This window comes from Lissotriton helveticus, chromosome 1_1 (assembly GCF_964261635.1).
Source record: "Lissotriton helveticus chromosome 1_1, aLisHel1.1, whole genome shotgun sequence".
NCBI lineage: Eukaryota > Metazoa > Chordata > Amphibia > Caudata > Salamandridae > Lissotriton > Lissotriton helveticus.
This window is the reverse complement of record NC_136057.1, coordinates 1,185,723,283-1,185,743,353: the sequence shown is the minus strand read 5'-3', so window position 1 is coordinate 1,185,743,353 and position 20,071 is coordinate 1,185,723,283. Positions and strand designations below refer to the sequence as shown.

The 20,071-nt window shown below is 45.4% G+C and overlaps 2 protein-coding genes across 2 annotated transcripts in view; one reads left to right on the top strand and one right to left on the bottom strand.

Moving 5' to 3' along the window:
• Nucleotides 1–13,854, bottom strand: part of ARMC10 (armadillo repeat containing 10) — a 198,263-nt gene extending 184,409 nt beyond the window's left edge. Inside the window, exon 1 of the mRNA XM_078679406.1 lies at nt 13,514–13,854. Coding sequence (XP_078535532.1) covers nt 13,514–13,832 — 319 coding nt within the window. The 5' untranslated portion in view covers nt 13,833–13,854. The remainder of the gene's footprint in view (nt 1–13,513) is intronic.
• Nucleotides 13,855–14,290: 436 nt separating this feature from the next.
• Nucleotides 14,291–20,071, top strand: part of FBXL13 (F-box and leucine rich repeat protein 13) — a 1,354,404-nt gene continuing 1,348,623 nt past the window's right edge. Inside the window, exon 1 of the mRNA XM_078679367.1 lies at nt 14,291–14,424. Within this exon, the coding sequence (XP_078535493.1) occupies nt 14,350–14,424 (75 nt within the window). The 5' untranslated portion in view covers nt 14,291–14,349. The remainder of the gene's footprint in view (nt 14,425–20,071) is intronic.

Sequence of the window (20,071 nt, the reverse complement as noted above, 5' to 3'; positions counted from 1 at the left end):
GTCTCGGTGCTGTGGTTGCTGTGGAATCCGGATTGGTAAGGGTCGAGAATGGAGTTCTCTTAGATGAATTTCGTTAGTTGGGCGTTGACGGTCTTCTCTGTGACCTTGGCCGTGACGGGGAGGAGAGAGATGGGTCTGTAGTTCTTGTGGTCCGAGAAGGCTGCAGAGGGTTTCTGGAGCAGGGGCTTGACTTCTGCGCATTTCCAGTCATCAGGGATGGTGCCGGTTTCGAAGGTGGTGTTGAAGGTGCATCGTAGTTCCGGTGTGATGGCGGCTCTGTGGAAGATGTGCAGAGGACAGGGGTCCGTGGGTGCTCCTGAGTGGATGCTTTTCATGGTGGATTCGGTGTCTTCGGTGGTGTCTGGGGTCCAGGCAGAGATGGTGGATTGGCTGGTGGTGCTGGAGGAGGGAGTGGTGTTGGAGTCAGGTGTCTGTTCATTGAAGTTGTCGTAGAGGGACTTCATTTTCAGGTCGAAGTAGGAGCTGAGCTTGTTGCAGAGGTCCTGAAAAGGGGTGATGTCCGTGGCTTTGCTGGGGGGGTTTTGTGAACTGTTGGATGATGCTGAAGAGTTCCTTCGAATTGCTGGCGTTGGCGGTGATCTTGTTTTGGATAAAGGTTAGTTTGGTTGATCTGATGAGATGGTGGTATTCTGTCATGAAGTTCTTGTATGTGGTGCGGTCTTCTGCCGTTTCACTAATTCTTCTCAAGACGTCTGAAGGTGCGTCTGGATTCTTGGAGCTCGGCGGTGAACCAGGTGGTCTTTCTGGGGAGTTGTCTGTCGGAGTTGTGAAGGGGTGAGAGTTTGTCTGCACTGTTGATGATCCATCTGTGCAGTTCTGTGGCCGAGAGGTTGGCGTCGGTCGACGTGGGGGCGGGGGGCCATTGCGGTTGAGGGTGGGGTTGAGGTGCTCCTTGGTGACCTTGCTCCAGTTCCTTCTCGGTGGGCGGGGAGCAGGTTTGTCGATGTGGAAGTGTAAGCAGTGGCGGTCCATCCAGGGGGGGTTGTGTGGTGTGGCTGAAGTGGATGTTGTGTTCTCATGCGAAGATGGGGTCGAGGGTGTGTCCTACCTTGTGGGTGGGGGTGGTGACGAGCTGATGCATTTTCACACATTTTAATTTTCCCCTTCAAAGATTGACGTCTTTTTTCTTGTTACATTAAATTCAATTTTTTTTTTAAATGGCTGCAGCATCATGTCGCACACTTGCACATCGGTGGTGATACATATGAACGTAACCGTCATAACACTACGGCGGCCATTTTGTTCGTTGTGTTTTTGTTGATGCTTTTCCACATCAGCAAACAGCAATTTTCTTCTTTTTAGTTTTTAGTAATGTGAAGCAGCTTCAGAAAAAAGTGCTGGCAAAGCTGAAAAGCCAGATAGCAACACTGAAAGTCAAGATCTTTGCCAGTTCTTGGTTAATTATAGCAATGCTATTAGCTGAGCTCCTACCTGTCCTCTGTAAGACCATTTCAAATCAACTTTTCGCTCTCCTCGCTTCACATTCCTTAGATAAATGTAAGGAATGTGTTCCCATAATTAACCTCTCTGCCTTCCTGCCAGAATCTTCCAGCAGGGCTGATGCCCTAAAAGGCTATTTGCTCTCTGGGCAGTGTCTGGTGGGTGTCATTCACACTTCCTTCTGAACTAGTGAAATAAAATAAAAATCACTCTAGGGGTAGGAGCCTGATAGATCCATTTTGGGGGGCTGACCAGCCTCAGCCAGAGATGCACAATGTGTATACAATAATTCTTACTGGTTCTTCTACTGTAACTAAGTTCACTAATGAATTACATTTTCAATAAATAGTAAAATACAGCAAAGGTGAAAGGCAGCTTAAGCCTGTGCAGTAAGTAGCACTTTCAAATTCAGTTAATGCAGAAACTTGCAAGCCCCCTAGTTGGTATGTCTCAATTCTACACATTTTGTACCTAGGCCTTGTGGTTTTCAAGGTACTATTTACAAGTGACTTTTAAACACGTCACACGTGTTGCTTTTAAACATTGGGTTGATGCAGGTTTACCCCTTGCAAAGAGTCAGTGTTCCAGGGGCACCCAGGACGCTATATTTTGGAGATACACGTGACTTTTTGATGCCACTGGTGCAGTTCTGAGCCATTTTACTGTAACCTTACTTGATATGCCAATAGGGATTAGACAGTTATTTGCCAAGTTTAGTGATGATAACATGAGCTGTGAGGTGTTTAACAATGCACAGATTTAAAATATGCCAGTAAATCCTGTCAAGTAAAATGGCGGAATTATACAAATTGGACCAATTTTCTAAAAAAAAAAAGCATGCCTTAGACTTTCTTATGGGATTTTTTTGCTGGTAGTAAATTCAAAACACCGATCTACTTGCTAGATCGCAGTTCACTCTCCACTTTCTTTCATGAGTACTTTTTAAGTTTTTAAAGGTTGCAGCATTTTTCATAAACATTTTCTTCTTTTGTGTTGTTTGATTGCAACCCTGAATAGTGATTTGGCAGTCAACAAAAAAGTCAGAGTCTGCTGGCTAGCGATCGTTTTTACCACATCACTCTCTGAAATGTATCTCGATCTTATTAGTGTTACCATATCATTAAAGCTGAACTCCCTAGGCTAATTACTAGGGTGGCTGTCATTTTCTATGGAACCTAGCCCCATCAGATCAGACCTACTATTCGCATTGAAAAAAAGCAATGTAGAGAAAATCAAGATCGCCACATTATCTGAATGGCATTTTAGGAATATTTCTATTGTAGCTAAGAGAAAAGACCCTAAAAACCGTTTATGGGCAACTGTAGAGTCACCTGAAAGGACATTAAAATTGGCCATCTAGACACACACATGAAAAAAACACATAAAACTAACATTTAATAGAAACACCTAAAGAGAACTACTATATTTGGAAATCACATCTTGATCAGCTCATCAACGACATGTGGTGCCTTTCAAGGCTCCATACTGGCTCCAACTGTTTAAACCTAGAACCTTCATCATCATCATCTTTATTTCGGCATCATGTGCCATAAAAGGTACATAAAACATTAAAACAGTAAAGGTTAAGATATGTACAAGCATTAAAACATGTAGAAACATATACAAATACAAGGAACAGCCTTTTAACATTCTCAAAATATCTACCTCAGAGTTTCTCATTTTAACGTATTTCATAGGTCCCCATTTAAAAGATGTCTCCTCTTATGCCATACGGACCCCAAATATTTGGCTAAAGCAAAAACAATATGCCCAGAAAGATCCGTCTTTAGAACCCTGTATGCTTGCAGGCAATGGGAGAAGCCCAGATTTTTACATACTGGGATAATCCATTTTCTCCGCGCCTGCACATATGCATTACAGAAAAACAATATGTGCAAATCAGTTTCTTGTTCAGATTTGCATCCTGGGCAATGAGACGGGGATGGCTCGGCCCATTTACTAGTAAGAGCCCGTAGTGGTAGACTACCATACCTCCATTGGAGATAAAGTTTTCGAATTGATGTTGGGGCTATGATATCTAACACAGTTTCGAGCCTGTAGCTGTCCTTGATTATTAAGAATGATGACGTTAGGGTGCCGGGGGCAGTTCCTTGCATGTGGCTAGCCAATTTACTCTCCTGATACTGGATGATAATCTGCCTCCGCGTAACCCCGGGACAAGATGTAAGCGGGTCAGACCATAAGGTAGAAATCCCTAATTTCCTTAGTTCTTTCTTAATAAAATTTAGCCAAGGAATTTTCCCAATATTTGGGAGAGTAAGGATTTCTTGCAGTTCTAACCTATAGTTAGCTAACTCAGGTACTGACCAAATCCTGCGCCAAAATAACAGGGACCGGAGGCCCATATCTTCATCCAGGGGTCTCAGGGCCAGGTCAAGTCTAATAGGCAGCAGGGGTGTGCTAGAGGGAAGTGATAGGAGCTGTCTGATAAATTTGTTCTCGGTTACTACCAGATCGCGGTTGCACGTGTGGCCCCAGAGTTCACTTCCATACATAACTGCTCCCCTAGCTTGTGCTCTGTAAATCTCTAGGGCGGGACCCACCGGCTTAAAGGTAGATTTATTTTTGGCAATTAGTTTGGTAATTCCACCTGCTATTTGAGCCAGCTTTAATTGCGCTTTCTCCCGTTGATGTACCCACGACATTTTTTCATTTAGAGTAATCCCTAAGTAATCAAAAGTTCGGACCCTCTCTAGCGTATTAGATCCAATGGAGGGATTGGAGCGAGCTCGAGGTGGAGGGTTGAAGACCATATATTTGGTCTTCGAAGCGTTGATCTCGAGACCATGATCTTTACAAAATGCCTCGAAGCCATTGAGAACTCGCTGGATCCCCATTGGGGACTTGGAGAGGAGCAGGGTGTCGTCCGCAAACATAATTGCCGGCACCCTGCTACCTCCAAGTTTGGGAGCATCAGTATTCTCAACCCCATTCAAATGCTCTATTACCCCGTTGACAAAGAGGCAGAACAGAGTCGGTGCGAGCACACAGCCCTGCCTAACCCCCCTGTCAACGGGGAATTTGTTGGACAATATCCCTTCCCCGCCACATCTTACCTGGGCGTAATTATCAGTATGTAATCTGATAATCATGTTTAATAGGTGTTGTGGCACCCCCAAACCAGAGAGCACGGACCAAAGTTTCCTACGCGGTACCAGATCAAAGGCCGCTCTTAGGTCAACGAATACAGTGTAGAGGCTGCCACCCTCCAGCTGTACCGTTTTCCAGAATATCATGGAAAGTCGAAAGACTTATCTACAGTGGACACTTTAGTCCTGAACCCCGTCTGATATGGGCTCAGGACTGAGTGATCTTGGGTCCATTCTAATAGACGGTCCAAGATCAACCTAGCAAAAATCTTTTGGGGGACGTCTATTAAACTAATAGGCCTGTAGTTGGCTGGGAGCAGAGAAGAACCCCTCTTGAAGATGGGAACAATCTCTGCCCCCAGCCAAGTAGCAGGCACCAGCATCCCCTCCATGATTGCATTAAATAGAACCTGTAGATATGGGGCCCAGATCATGGGTTCACTTTTAAATAGGTCACCAGGGAGTTTGTCCAACCCGGGGGCTTTTTCACTAGCAAGTCTAGCAATGGCTGCGCCTACTTCTGCCAGACTAAATTTGTCTGAGTCCAGGAGTGGCGTAGGAGTCGAGCCTGTGATCGGATCAACTTGAGGCTGATTAGGTTCCATGTCAGCCTCAGTGTATAGGGATCTGAAATGATCCTCCCACACACTGGATGCAATATTGGCCTCCACTGCCGGGGTAGGGTCAGCCGAGCCATTTTTAACAATCTGCCAAAATTTCCTGGCGTCTTGGAGTTTGAGCGCATCAGTCATGTCTGCCCAACTAGCATAGTCCCATTCAGTCTTAGCATTGGCAATGAGGGATTTGTACTCCCTTCTCTTAGATCTTACCAAGGAGATATTATGCTGCTGCTTCATGGCCGCTAATAGATCAATTTTAGCCCTTCCACAGGCGGCGTTAAACCATGGGGCACAAGTCCCCCTTCTTTTGCCTTTGCGTTGCCTCAGCTCCGGGTTCAGAACATCAGCCAAAGTGCTACACATCTCTAAGTGGAGTACACCGAGCTCTCCATGAGTCTCCTCAGGCAAGAGAGAATGGTGTATAAGGTTGTCAACTTTTTGCAAGACCGGAGCAACCTTAGCATATAGCCTCTGGATGTCCTGGGGATTTCCTAGAATTTTGGACCAGTGAACTCTACGCCGGTTCGTAGAAAGAATCAATCTCGGGTCCACGCAGTCACCATCGCCCTGTTTATGGGGGTGAGACCCGGGAGTGAAATTTGTAAAATCAGCGCGTTATGATCGCTGTCGGCTCGAGGGATTACATTAAAATCCACAATTCTGTCCCATTCGGAGGTTTCCACGAGTATATAATCCAATCTGGAATTATGCCCCGGTTTGTTAAAAGTTGGTTTAGGTGGAACATCACCGCTCACCCGACCATTGCAAGCCCTTAAATAGTTCACTAAGGGTTAGGCAAGTAATTTGCATTGCAATGGTGACCAGGACTTCACTGATGGGCCAGCCAGTTTTGGGATTCCCATTGTTCATCTTCCTCATTGGATGTACCTTCTAGGAATGATGGAAGAGGCTCAAATTGACAGGTAAAATCTCCCCCGACCACATATGGAGTGCCCTTGGGGAGTGTGCTCAAAAACAGCACTAGAACCACTCCACTCTCTACAGGCAGATTCTGGGATCAACATCCCTTACTATGCAGCTGACACACAATTATACCTAAAGACATCTTCCATCAAACTCTCTATTCTTAGGTTTTGCCTCGTGAAAATCCAGTAGTCAATGACTAACAAAGTTGTCACGTTAAGTCCCCCAAAAAGTTAATCTTCATTACAGTCAACATAAAAACAAAATTGATAACGCACTACTTGATAAACTCAAGTTAGATAATCCCCCCTTTTTAGGTTGAGGGACCGTAGGCTTGGCCGTAGGCCAAGCCGGAAGTCCTGAGAATTATTGATTCTTAGAGTGGCTGCTTTATCCCGCCTCTCTTTTCGTCTCTCCTCCATTGGCTGGCTTCCTAAACAGAGGCCAGCCATTGGAGGGGAGGGGCGTCACTCGAAACAAGCTCCGTCTCTTACGAATTCGGGGGCGTACATTTTGCTGTTCTTTCGCCAGTGACGTCACCCGTCACTCAGAACAACAAAACACACGCCCCCGAATGCGAAAATTACCATGCTTTCTCCAAGGCATTTCTGCTTTGCCTCGGAGAAAGACGGTGGTGGTTTCCAGAGCTGCTCTGCTCGTCCCCCTCCCTCCGCCCGCAGCTCTCCTTCGTACCGCTCCCACCCCCCTCCCTCCGCCCGCAGCTCTCCTTCGTCCCGCTCCCCCCCCTCCGCAGCTCTCCTTCGTCCCGCTCCCCCCACCCCTCCGCCCGCAGCTCTCCTTTGCATTATTTACACCAGGCCAACTATTTCATTCGCAATGAGAGCGGTGCAGATGTGCTGTGTGAGTGGCCATCCCGCGAGGTCTGAGAGAAAAGTTTACTGGAGGTCACGGAAATCCAAGATATTTGTAAACACAAGGGGTCCTGCATGGATTTATTGGAACGAGGCCATAAACTGAGACCAGTCATTTGCGGTACGAGCCTTTCACTCAGTCAATGCCGCCATTATTTGAAGGGAAGCATTTCACAGACCAGTCACACACGCTGCATTTACTGCTTCCTTTGTGGGGTCCGCGTTTCCCAGGAATGCTCTAAAATGCTCATTGTTAATGACGTGTCTGACTGCAGCAATGAGAATACTACCTCAGAAGTATGTAGTGGAAAATGTTTATAATTTTTGTGCCCGGCGTCCATTGCTGGGCGCAAGTGTAACTTCCCCCATGGGGGGGGGCCTCCTCCCGTTTCACACCTCCACAGGCATCCAGGAAGGGGAGGGGAGGGGCAAGGGGTACCACGGAGAGATTAAGGGATTGGGTAGGCACATTAGGGGAAACATTTAACAACACAAACAATGGTATCATGCTTTTTTGACACAGCTAAAATTGGACTTTTGTGGTCGTGTTTAGTTGTCGTGTTTTCAAGTAAACAGGGAGCGCACATTTACGGGCGTACTCCCCAGTACTGATTTATCAGGTCTTTAGAGTTTCAAAAGTGTAATCACGGTCCAGTCCTGCACTGGTTCTGATGTTCACTTCCAAGACGCTATTTTTGTAGACTTCAATGTATAACCCCCTCAAAGTAAGGATATATGACGCTAAAGCACTTCAGTGCCATAGTTCTTTGCCTAATATACTTCATTTCTGCTGTATGTTGGTAAATGTTTGCTCCTGGCGGTGAAATAAGTGTCTAACCTGAAAGTGACATGCTTCGACTCGATTGTTCATGCAAACTCTTTATGCATTAAGGGCCAATAACTTTGAAAGTGATGACGGGGCGTACTTATCAGCACACAATGCACTAAGCAAGCACAATACCAACGTTCTCAGCGGATTTCAAAGACATTCTCTTCTGGGGGAAAAAATCAGGCCCAATAGTGCTTTTTGCAGCACAATGTCCATATACATTTGCCAAAAATGCAGCGGTTCTGAAAGGACAACAGTGAAATAAATATTCCATTACTTTCAAGTTGTGCCTTCCAAGTCTGGGCTGTCAACAGGAGTGCTGGCGGATAACCCCCTCCAAGAAATCTTTAAAAACTTATTGGAGCAAAGCATTATGTTTTGCTGCACACTTTCTGCCCCAGATGGCTACAGAGATATAATTATCACAGGCAGTTCAGAGAATCTGGATGTGCAATTCACATGCCTTTTTGTTTTCAAAAAGTGTTGCATCTTTCTTCACTTATGTATTCTGCTTCCTTTAATTTTTAGGTCTAGGGGGGTGCATAACTGCAGGAGGGTTCCAAACATTGTATGTTTTACTGCAGAAGAGAGAAATTAGCCCGGGGGGGGGGGGGGGGCTATGTAAACCCGGCCCTCAACATCTGTCTTGGCATGAGATAAGACGGGGGGCGGCCCGGGCCTCAACATCTGTCTTGGTGGGAGATGAGGCGGTGGGGATGTCTGCTTCTGTACCGACCGTCCAACAAAATACGGGGGTGGGTCGCACCAGGAGAGCTTCAGCAACCGTGCTGCGGTGCCACCCCGAGCTGTGAGACCTGTGCACATCCGTCGTAGCAGGCCGACTGGACACCCAGGGTCAGAGAGCGGCCGTGCCCTTAGCAGAGCGCCCAGCACAGTACGTCGATGTTGGGAGCGGATGTGCGTGCATGTCCTCAGCGGTACCCCCAGGAGCAGGTCCGGCCAGCATTGGAGGAGGATACCGGAAGCTGCACGCGGAGCTGAACTTGGGTGGGTCTTACGTCAGCGGCAGGCCCTGCATGCATAGGCAAGCTAAGGTGTGAGGGTGGGGAAGGGGGGCACTTCTACCTATCTGCCCATGCACAATTTTGCAGAATGCGTGCTGGTCTGCTGACGTAGGCTCAGCCTCGTACTTCCAGGTAGGGGCGTGCACTTCTGAAAATACTGGCCTAACTATATGTAAGAGTAGCGCATTATTGCAACCAGGGACATCTTAAGGATTTCGGGGACCCTGGGCCAAAGTCATTTTATAGGCCCCTGTTCGGGACAATTTTGAATTTCAGCTCTTTCATGTCCACAGCATTTAAAATAATCTGTTTGAGAATTATTCAGTGTCATCAGGGCAAGACTCCCCGCAGAACAAAGCTAGCTTTATCTTGGGTCCCCCTGAATGACTGGGGCCCTAGGTCAGAGTCCACTTGGCCCATGCCTCAAACGACTATGATTGCAGCAGACCTAGCAGTGCACGCAGAAAGCAGCGAGGTGGATGCGAGTTGCTATGGGCATTTGAAACAGTCTGTGTAGCTTTGCCTGGAGGAGCTATGGGAGGGAAGTGCTGCAGTGACAGCATACGTGCAGCCCGGATATGAGAAGATAGGTCGCTAGCGCCTATGTCCAGTAGTAGGCCATGCTGTGTATGGAAGTAAGAGGGGGGCCCTGCACATCTGCTTGCTTGCTCATATATACACACATAGTGGCAGTTGCCACTGTGCAATTAGTCAGGTTAGTTTCTATAGGAAGAATTTTTTTCTGTTTTGCTAATAACTTAGCCACCCTTTCACAAATGTGCACAAAAAAAGTTCACCGACCTCTGGCTCTTTAATGGAAAGTTTCATGGTAAACCGTCAAGTGGGAGCCAGGGTGAGGGGGGATTTAAAAAGTGCTATTTCCCATGCTGATTTCAATAGGAAAATTCACTCTCTTGTACAGAAAAAATGGCTGATCCCGATTTGACACAATGTTAGAGCTTTACTTAGTGTGCTTTTTGAGATTTTGTGAAAATCTTTTCTGCTGTTTTTGAGAATTCTTTTTGTCCAGATATGCTCGGAATTGTCTAATTTAAAGGGGAAAAGTCAGCCTGATTGGCCAACCACAACAGGAACATTTTATTGTGGCAGGACTCTGACATTCCTGCGTCATAGAAAAAATTAAAAAGGGGCCAGATTGAGTACAGCATTAACCCCCAAGGGCTTAATTTGCAGATCATAACCAAAAACTTTGTTTCTTACTCACAGATTTAAAGTTACTATAAAAAAAGAAAAGTGCCACACATGATGCTGCCAGTGGCATGCCACATAATTTAGTTCATCCTACCACACAAGGTGGTCAGTCCTCCGTTGCCATACATTTCTTGTGGCCTAAATTTCTGCTATGATTCATCCATTTTTTCTCGAACTGTTTCCCTCACATTGATTGATTGATTGCTTGATTGATTGATTGTGGGTTTCTAAAGCGCTAGAATCGACTCCCGAAGGAGTATCTCTGCACTGTAGATCGCTGGGGAACCCGTCCTGGCTTTCCCTGTGAGATGGTCCCTACTGGGTATCTCCAAGGTGAAACCAGGCATCCCCGGCGTATGTGGGGGGCCGTTGTGGAGATGAGGCAAGCTAATGCCCAGAGTTGCCGAGTGTGATCCCTAGATAGAGTAGGCACCGAGGCGAGAATTATCAAGTCCGTTGACCCTGGTCCAAGACCCTGCAACGTCGGGAATTGAACCCTGGTCCCGGGCCGTCCTCTGCTCCTGGGTCTGCCTCCTCTAACCAGTGAGCCACACCACTCCACTCCTCTCACCCTCATTATTCGAACAGCAATCATATGAAAAACACAGCCACACACATACACACCAAAACTCAGAGATAGAGCTAAAGAGACTCTCTCTCTCTCTCTCTCTCTCTCTCATAACTCCACAAATCTTGATCTGTTTGTAATGTGCACCTTCCCTGACAAGCCAATAACAAGTTCGGCTAGCAGAAGTGTCAATCAGGAACACAATTATAAAACGTATTCTTCGGTTTGAGTAATATTGTCTACATGTGCTTCTGTCCTAATAGCTTGGCAACTCCAGTTTACATTAATTACGGACAGTGTTGTGCACACAAGGTTTTGTGATTTTCCATGTATGCTGTTTTAAGGCTTGTGGTTTTGGCATGAAGATGAGGATAGTTTATTGTTGAACACAGTGACCAGGTTGTTGGCAGCTGGCGCTTGTGTGTCAACGTGATCATTCTGAGATAGATAGTGTGTCATTTGTGGTTTATCCACTTGTGTGCTCGGAATGATGATCTAAAGCAAGAACATGTTGGACCGCTTTTATGAATCTTGAGGTTCTGGGCGGATGAGGTAGCCTTAGTTGTAGTACTTAGCATTGGTGCAGTTGGATGTCTGGGTAGGTTCGCTGTCGGGAAGGCAGACTTGTTGAGTTCCATGAGATCAAGAAGTAGATCTTCTGCCAGATATTAGGCTTTTCACAGAGCCAGAGCGGGAGATCTCTGGCCAAACGAACCTCTGCTGGCAGCTGCCCCCTGGCTGTGCTTGCTCCCCTGCCCCCTGGCTGTGCTTGCTTCCCTGTCCCCTGGCTGTGCTTGCTCCCCTGCCCCCTGGCTGTCCTTGCTTCCCTGCCCCCTGGCTGTGCTTGCTTCCCTGCCCCCTGGCTGTGCTTGCTTCCCTGCCCCCTGGCTGTGCTTGCTTCCCTGCCCCCTCGCTGTGCTTGCTTCCGTGCCCTCTCGCTGTGCTTGCTTCCCTGCCCCCTCGCTGTGCTTGCTCTCTCGTGTGTGTATGTGGCTCTGGGTGTGTGTGGCTCTGGGTGTGTGTGGCTCTGGGTGTGTGTGGCTCTGGGTGTGCGAGTGTGGCTGTGAGTGTGTGTGTAGCTCTGGGTGTGTGTGTGTGGTTCTAGGTGTGTGTGTGTGGCTTGTGTGTGTGTGTGTGTGGCTCTGGGTGTGTGTGTGTAGCTCTGGGTGTGTGTGTGTAGCTCTGGGTGTGTGTGTGTAGCTCTGTGTGTGTGGCTCTGTGTGTGTGGGTGTGTGTGGCTCTGTGTGGGTGTGTGTGGCTCTGTGTGGGTGTGTGTGGCTCTGTGTGGGTGTGTGTGGCTCTGTGTGGGTGTGTGTGGCTCTGTGTGGGTGTGTGTGGCTCTGTGTGTGTGTCTGTGGCTCTGTGTGTGTGTCTGTGGCTCTGTGCGCGTGGCTCGGTATGTGTGGCTCTGTGTGGGTGTAAATGCAATAGGTCATGCATTTGCGAGCTATTAAGCTATTGGCATTGTAAATGACAATGCCATGTATTTAACGATTAAGCTATTGACAATGTAAATGACAATGCCATTTATTTATGATTACAAAAAAAAAAGTCAAGAGCAATGCCAATAGCTCTACCTTTAATAATGCCGAGACCATTGCATTGTAAATGCTTGTTCTATTTTCACCACAGAGAAAACTTTGGGCTTTGCTGTTGATGAAGCCTTGTCATCATCACCGCTTATCAACATCTTATCTTCCTCTGTAAAATGTTATTGCACTCCTTAATGAATACCAACAACTTCTTGACACCTAGCCAATTGAATGCAGCTACCTATGCATAAATTTGATTGCAACTAGACTTCCGTAATGTAAGCTTAGCTGGTGCTGTCCAGTAGTCGTTTAGCACTAAGCAAGGATGATCTTTATGCCCCAGTGAACCTTTTCTCTGCTAACATCTGCGTACTGGTGGAAAGAAATGCTAAGATCTTCAAGGAGTTCACCCTAGGATTGATATTAAAAAGAATGGGCTCTACTGTTGAGTCTTGAGGGACACCGCAAAGGATGGGGTAATATAAATACAAAGCCAACTGAGCAGCTTAAGTACAGTCAAAATAAATAGTTGGATTTAATGTTAGAATAAAAAATAAATAGAAAGCACACTTTGAAACAGCCTTGAACTGTGTAGAAAAGAATAATATGCACAGGCTTTGTGCAGTCACTCAAAGTGAAGAGAGGCAATGGTAAAGTAGGTTAACCCACTGCCACACAGTGTATGCTCTGGCAAAATGTGAATGACGTGGTAAAGCCTGCTGACAAAAAGCCCTTCTATGTATGAATATTATGAAAGCTAAAGTTGTTGTAAAAAGGCCGGATTTTAAAAGGAGATGGAAAATATATCATAATCAAAATAAACACCCGAAGTACAGAAAAAAAAAATAACTTTTTAAAGTCAAAACAAAAAAATACGTGACACCTAAAAGTACACATTGAATCAACTTTGCCACTGAAGAGACTAACAGTATTGTAGGAACATGGAAACAAATGTCCTCATGCTTTGTGGCGTCACTCAGGTTGAAGGGAGCCTATGGGCAAAGTGGGCTGAACTAATGCTGGTTGGTTTGTTGGGCGGAAGCAAAATATAAATGTCAAGTTAAAAGACCAATGGATGAAGCGTGCTGACAGACCAAAGCCCCTGAAAGTCTATTTATTATGTATGACTGTTAGGGGAAGATTCAGGTCGGTACTAACATTACTACTTCTAGGTCTGTGCTCACTTATTTCAAACGCCAAATGTACGAGTTTTACTAGCACTGAGTGAGAATTGGGACCGCTGCATCCGATAGCCTTAGGGTTAATCAGTGCTTTAAATGGAAACATATTAAGTGCAGGTACTCATCCAAAAGTACAACTGAAATTGAATTGCGTGCAGCGATGGTGGTGTTAGTCTTACCTGTAGGGTTCTCCCTCACTTTGGCCACCAAAGTCATTCCGGACACCCTGCGCAGGAGACCGCCTGTTGCCTCAGGGGCCCACGTTAGGCTCTTGGAGTCCGCCTCATCTCTGTCCTGTGTTGCCCCCGCACCGTCCCCTGTGTAAGACCCCGGTTTAGACGGCTGACTGCGTAACAGCCGTTTGTATAGCCAGTAGCATACGCTGGGGGCGACCACCAACCCAAGCAGGGCTCCAAGAAGAGTCCTACCGGGAGGGCCCATGACGGGCGAAGCTGCATCGAAGCCCAGGCTGACAGGAAGGGTTATCGCCGCCACCATGCCTGGCTGCCGGCTGCGCACATGGCTATTTCAAGGCAGATAGAAAAGGCTGCCGATGCAAGCCTAGTGCTAGCCAGCCTAGGAACGAGACCACCTTATTTTCTGCACCGACAATATTTATTAACACGTGTATAGTAAATTCGTTTATGATGTTTCTAAATGCAAATATTCTCGAGCTACAGCATTACTTTTAGTCTATTGCAGTTCCAGGTTTGTATTCTGTGCGTTGGTTTTCGTGCACTGTATGTGAAGAATTTCTCTTTCAAGATGGCCGCTACAGTTGCGTTTATCCCAAGGCTGGCCCCACGCTGCACTTTCGATGTTGACAAGCTATTGAGAAAGGACCTAATGAGGTATGCCTGGAAATATTGTAACATGGTTTCGCGGCCATCGTGTGGTCAGAGGCGGGGCCTTGTTGCCATGCAACAGTGATTTAGACGCACCGAGTCCCTGTAGGACTGGCAGTGTGGAGCGCTGCCGCCGCCTGTGAATTATTGATACACGGGATCCCGTTACCATGTCTTCCCTGCGGCAGGCCGAGGCCCCCCTGAGACACTACATTCAGCAGCACGCGCTGCCTGAGATATACGAGGTAACATAAGAGTCGAGTTTTCACTAACAGCTGTGAACGTCCACTTTGCCTGAACTAATTGCAGGCGCTTGAGCTGAGTGTGAGGTGCTACACCAATGTTCTTGGGGTTAGCCCGCAGTTATTACCTGTTCTATGCCAATTTAGATGTGACCAGGGCAGAAGTCGTAAATAAAAGAAGGGGCGACTAACCAAGTTAGGCAGTATGCAAGTAACTTCACAGCGCGTGACATCATGCAGCATGACATTGCACATGGCATCACAGGAAGTGACTTCACAACCCATGACCTCACAAGATCTGATGTCACTTCGTGTGATGTCACTTCCTAATACCTCACACATATATTTAGCAGGTCTATCATGAGTACATTTGAACGCATTTGAAAATGTAACAAATTAGATTTTGCGTTTGGTTAGTGCCAAGAAAGTGACGCAACCCGAACACAAACTCTGGGCCTCCACATATACATTTATTTTTTAAAACCCTGCCTCAAAGAAATTGGCAACAATGAGAAACGTGGCAGTAAACCTGTACTGCCTAATTGGTTGCAAAGTCTGCATTTTAAAATATCTCATGGGGTTAAGGGACCTGCTGCAGAGATCTTTGTGTGGCAACTAAATTGCAGGAAATAATAATAACAGTAAGATATCTCTGGAGGGTAATATATTTGCTGGAAACAAGGCTGGCTTAAGTACTGGTGGCGCCCTGTGCGACAATATTAGTTGATGCCCCCCCATGACCACCTTGGCACGGATTCCCTCACTACCACCATTTGACAATGCCCCCCAAGTCTCCATAACCACTGTCTCTTAATTTGTAGTTACCGAGTCCAGACGTGTAGAGGATCTTCAGATGTTTATTTGTAGTTAGTTACAGGTCATCCAGTTAAGTCCAATACAAAACCCCACCAGGAGCAGCCAGGATGCTGCTCAGCCCTTCTCAACTGACATCTCTGGCTCCCAACATTCTGTGACACATCATTCATGGAACATTCCACTGCAGCGCAAGAGTTTATATGAATAACATCAAAGCCAGGATTCTACATAATTAATTTAGTTTTACAGCGCCACTCGTACCAGTGCACGGTGTCAGAGCACTTTACATCACACATACATTGCACGGAGACAATCATACATGTGTAAATCAGTGTAGAGGAAATGTTACATAAGACAGAGGCCTACAAGGTGTAGGAGTCACATACCATCCAGTCTGGTAGGCCGTATAGTTTGAGTCTTTGGTCTGGAAAAGCACAAATTCAGAATTTAAAGTGTTACACCATTGTTGGGGGTTTTCTTTATTAATAAGAATTAATTTCTACCCAAATGAACCCATTTCGCAATATTAGGATAAGGAAAGACTGGGCAAAAAAACATGTAACTCTAATATATTCCCTGCAGTTTGCATGCAGCTCTTTGGGGGCAATTAATAGCTCACTGTTCTTCTATTCAGATTTCAACTTTTACACTGCAGGTAACAAAAGGATCTCTCTTACAAAGCGATAACCCATTGACCTATTTATGGTGTATGTAGTTTGTGATCTGAATGGGAAACGTTCTTTGCAGCAGGCATATTAACCCCTTTGCCGCGGCACAAATTTCGCTGCGGTGTGAGGGGGGGTGGGGTTGGGCATGGCGCTCAGGTACTCATGACTGCTCCCGTCCGTCATAAATCACGGAGGGTGTGTGCTCATGGTGGCTTGGAGCAGTCAGAACTCTGCCCACTGATTAATTCTCCCACACAGGTAGGGAATTAACCGTGCGTGGGCGGAGCAGCAACGTTCTGACGGCTCCTAGCCGCCATTAGCACACGTCTACTGTGACTCATGACGGCCGGGAGCCGTCATGAGCACCGAAGGAGTTAACCCTCTGCGCTATGATGAGTCAAAACGTTCTCTACCAGACAAAGCTCAAGTCTTTCTACAGTAAAAACATTCATCACCGCAGTTATCGTGACATTTTTTTGATGCTTCAAAATTTCTGGGGCAAGGAACGTGGCATCTGGTGCTTCTTAAACAATAAACATGGCGCCCCCACCCCAAGTCAGTGCCCGGTGCGGTGGCATCGATTGCAACGCCCTAGAGCCGGCCCTGGCTGGAAAGATATGTGTTTTTATCTAGTCAGTTTTCAATCAAAGTAGCATAGAAGGTTAATATGTATTCTGCAAAGCACATTAGATAATACGCATATGACAGATTTTTTATTTTATGGAAATGGGTATGTGGACTACTGCTATTAACACAGAGATACTTTTGTTACTTTCAGTTCATACTTTGTTATGCTTCTAATCTAGCATAGTGAGCTATAAAGGGCTTGATGACTCGTACACCTTGTAACACTAACTGTCTTATGTAACACGTCTTGTACACTGATTTACACACACATAATTTATTGTCAATTTATAATGTGTACGTGTGATCGAAAGTGCTCTGACACCCTGCAATGGGATGATTTAGCACTATAGCGCTATAAAACAAATAAAGTAGTGGTATTTGCATTGTTATTTATGTAAATACTGGGAATTACAGTGCATGCTTATCTCTGATATACAGGGACCGAACAAAGTCAAAAGCATGTCTCTATTAAGTACCTGTGAAGTGAAAAACTGTGTGCCTTTGTTTCCACTCCATTACATTTAGGTTTGAGGCTCCTGATTGCTCCAAGCCAGAATACTCCAACAAAAGGAGGCCTGATGGCCCTAAATGTCGTCTTTTTGTTATGGGCTTTGCTGGAATCTGATAGGCCCCTTCCTAGCCTGCACATAGCTGCAAGGAACAAAAGCAGACAACGTCCAGGCGCTGCTGAAGGTGTCCTGGTGCCTGAAAATTACACGTGGACAAGTTTACCATATTTCTGAGAGGCTTAACCTCTTGGCAGGGTAGATATCGTCCACCCTGTGAAAAGAGTGGGTGGACGCCTTCTACTAGTATGAATCCTTGACTTATGCCCTGCATGTTACAGTACCTGATTTCAGATGCTTGTCTGAAAATTACACCTGGACAAGTTTACCATATTTCTGAGCGGCTCAACCTTTTGGTAGGGTAGATGTCGTCCACCCTGTGAAAAGAGTGGGTGGACGCCTTCTACTAGTGTGAACCCTTGACTTATGCCCTGCATGTTACAGTACCTGATTTCAGATGCTTGTTTCTGGTTATCCTATGTCCTCGATTTTGGATTCATGTGTGAGGCTGTAGGACTGGCCATCATCTGACACATGATCAGCACACCTGGAATTATGCAGCAGTGGAGAATCAAATTATGCAGCATGTTTGTCTAAACTATGCAGCAAGAAAAGTTAAATTAGGCGGCATATTGCAATACATTTTATGATGGCATTACTTCATTATTTTGTCATTTGTACTCATGGTGAGACTGTCTGGGCAAAGATTCAGGTCATTACTACCCGTTTAACAATTAAGTGCAGCAGTAAGCAACTAAAAGATGCCTTTTCAACTTTTGTGAAGGGCCATTCACTACGCAGAAATATGTCCTCATGTTTTAAGTAACTTTTTATCCATTTGAGCTACAAACATTTTGTTTGTTCAAATCTGCAGATTTACAGCAGATGATAGATTGTAGGGCAACATCAATTTTTTCAGCCATCACCAAGGCTGTATCACAGTACATTAGTCAACGTGGCTGATAATATCTCATCCTGAAAATCTGGCACTTAAATGAAACCAGTGGCTCAGATCCATTGAGAATGATTGAATTGCAATAGATTGAAATACATTTGATCTCGAGAGGAAAAAGGCATTAGTGTTTAATATTTTTGGAGATTGAGGAAAATTGCCAGAAATTGATGCACCACATGAAGAATTTGACACTTGAGAATAATGAGGCAGTAAATTGTTTAGAAAAACAGTTCACAGAATAACTAAGCATTATTTTAGAGAAGTGTAACTTTTAGAAGAGGAAGCAAGCAAGCAATGAAAAAGATGAAGAAAACATCGCTGCATTAAGCACTAGAGGCAACACGTGAGTTCAAAAATAACAGTGGCATTTATTTGAGAAACCAGTTTGTTTTTAGTTCTTTCTGTATGGAAGTACAGGGAAGACTTTTAAGTGGCTGTATCCAGTACTTGAAGAGGTGCTTGATATCACAAAATCATAGAGTTGCCTGCCTTGTCTGTAAAAGCCGCAATCAAAATGACGACCATAAAAATAAGCCAGTGTGTGTAGTCACTGGTAAAGACAAGAAACGGAAGAATGTCAGCATAAAGTTGCATAATAGAGTAGTTCTTGCTGAAGTTGTGGTTCTAAACACATTTAGGCAACAGTAAAGTATACCCTGCAATTGGCAAAATATGCATTAGATGTAAGAAAGTTGCATATGTATGCAGAGTATTAATTGTCATAAACACTGTTGAAGTTAGTAGTAGACATGAATGTGAGCTTGAAATATGTACCAGGATCAATAGTTTGGCCCTCACAATTGATAACCAGGTTGCAGAAAATGCCTTAAATGCCTCAGACAAACGAGTAAATGGGTCATTGTGTTTGGTGAAGATAGGTTCAATAGATCACCAAGTCATGGCAGACTCCGGCTCACCAGTCACTATGTTGTTGATGTAACATTTGACAATTTATAGACCCAGAAAGAGTTAATTTGTAGTGATTTAAACCCATCTGCTTATAGTGATTTTGATATTGAACTGGGTGGATACTTTAAAGACAATCTAGAATTCATGAGTAGGCTGATTGATAGAAACATATACATGGCAATACTTGAAAGGGACATAATCAGCAAAGTCAGAAATTGTTTTGAGACTAGGCAGCTCATGCTCTGTAGTGTTGGAGGGTGTCCATGTTAGTGCTGCTTTTCATGATACCACTGTTAGAGACATCCTGAGTGAGTTTGGGAATTGTTTGAATCCGGGATTGGATGTATTTAGGACTTTAAACACCTAATCAGATTAAAAACAAATACTATTCCAGTCATACACAAAGTAAGACATTTGTTTTTAATAATCAGTAAATAACTAAAGAAGTTATTAGACCAGATGTGTTCGCATAAGATCATTGTTCCTACTGAGTCTTTTGAATGTGTTTCAGCAGGGGTGATTGTCTAAAGAAACGGTGTGGACGGAATGCTGAATGATTCAGACATTCTCCCCCAGTCAAGAGATCTAGGTTAAATCCATCGTTCATTTGCGCACTACGCCACCCCAGTTTGGACCCAGCCATACGCAAATCAGTCTTGACCCTGTGCCTCATGAGAACAGTCCAGACCAAACTGCCAAGCCAGGTCCTCCCTGGAACAGAAACAACCATCCTTGGACCGGTTTCAGGGTATGTCACCCTTCATTAGCCAGGCTAGCTTGAATTCAGTGGCACAATGAGCAAGAGACCCACGTCTGGACATACCCATACCACTTAGGGCGAAAAGTGTATCTGCAACAAATGATGGACAGAATGCTGAGTGATTCAGACATTCTCCCCCAGTCAAGAGATCTGGGTTAAATCCATCGTTCTTTTGCCCACTACACCACCCCAGTTTGGGCCCAGCCATATGCAAATCAGCCTTGACCCTGTGCCTCATGGGAACAGTCCAGACTGAACTGCCAAGCCAGGTCCTCCCTAGAACGGACACAAGCATCCTCAATCAGGGAATTGTAAACGTGCTACTCACCCGTGAGCGTCTCAAGGCGCT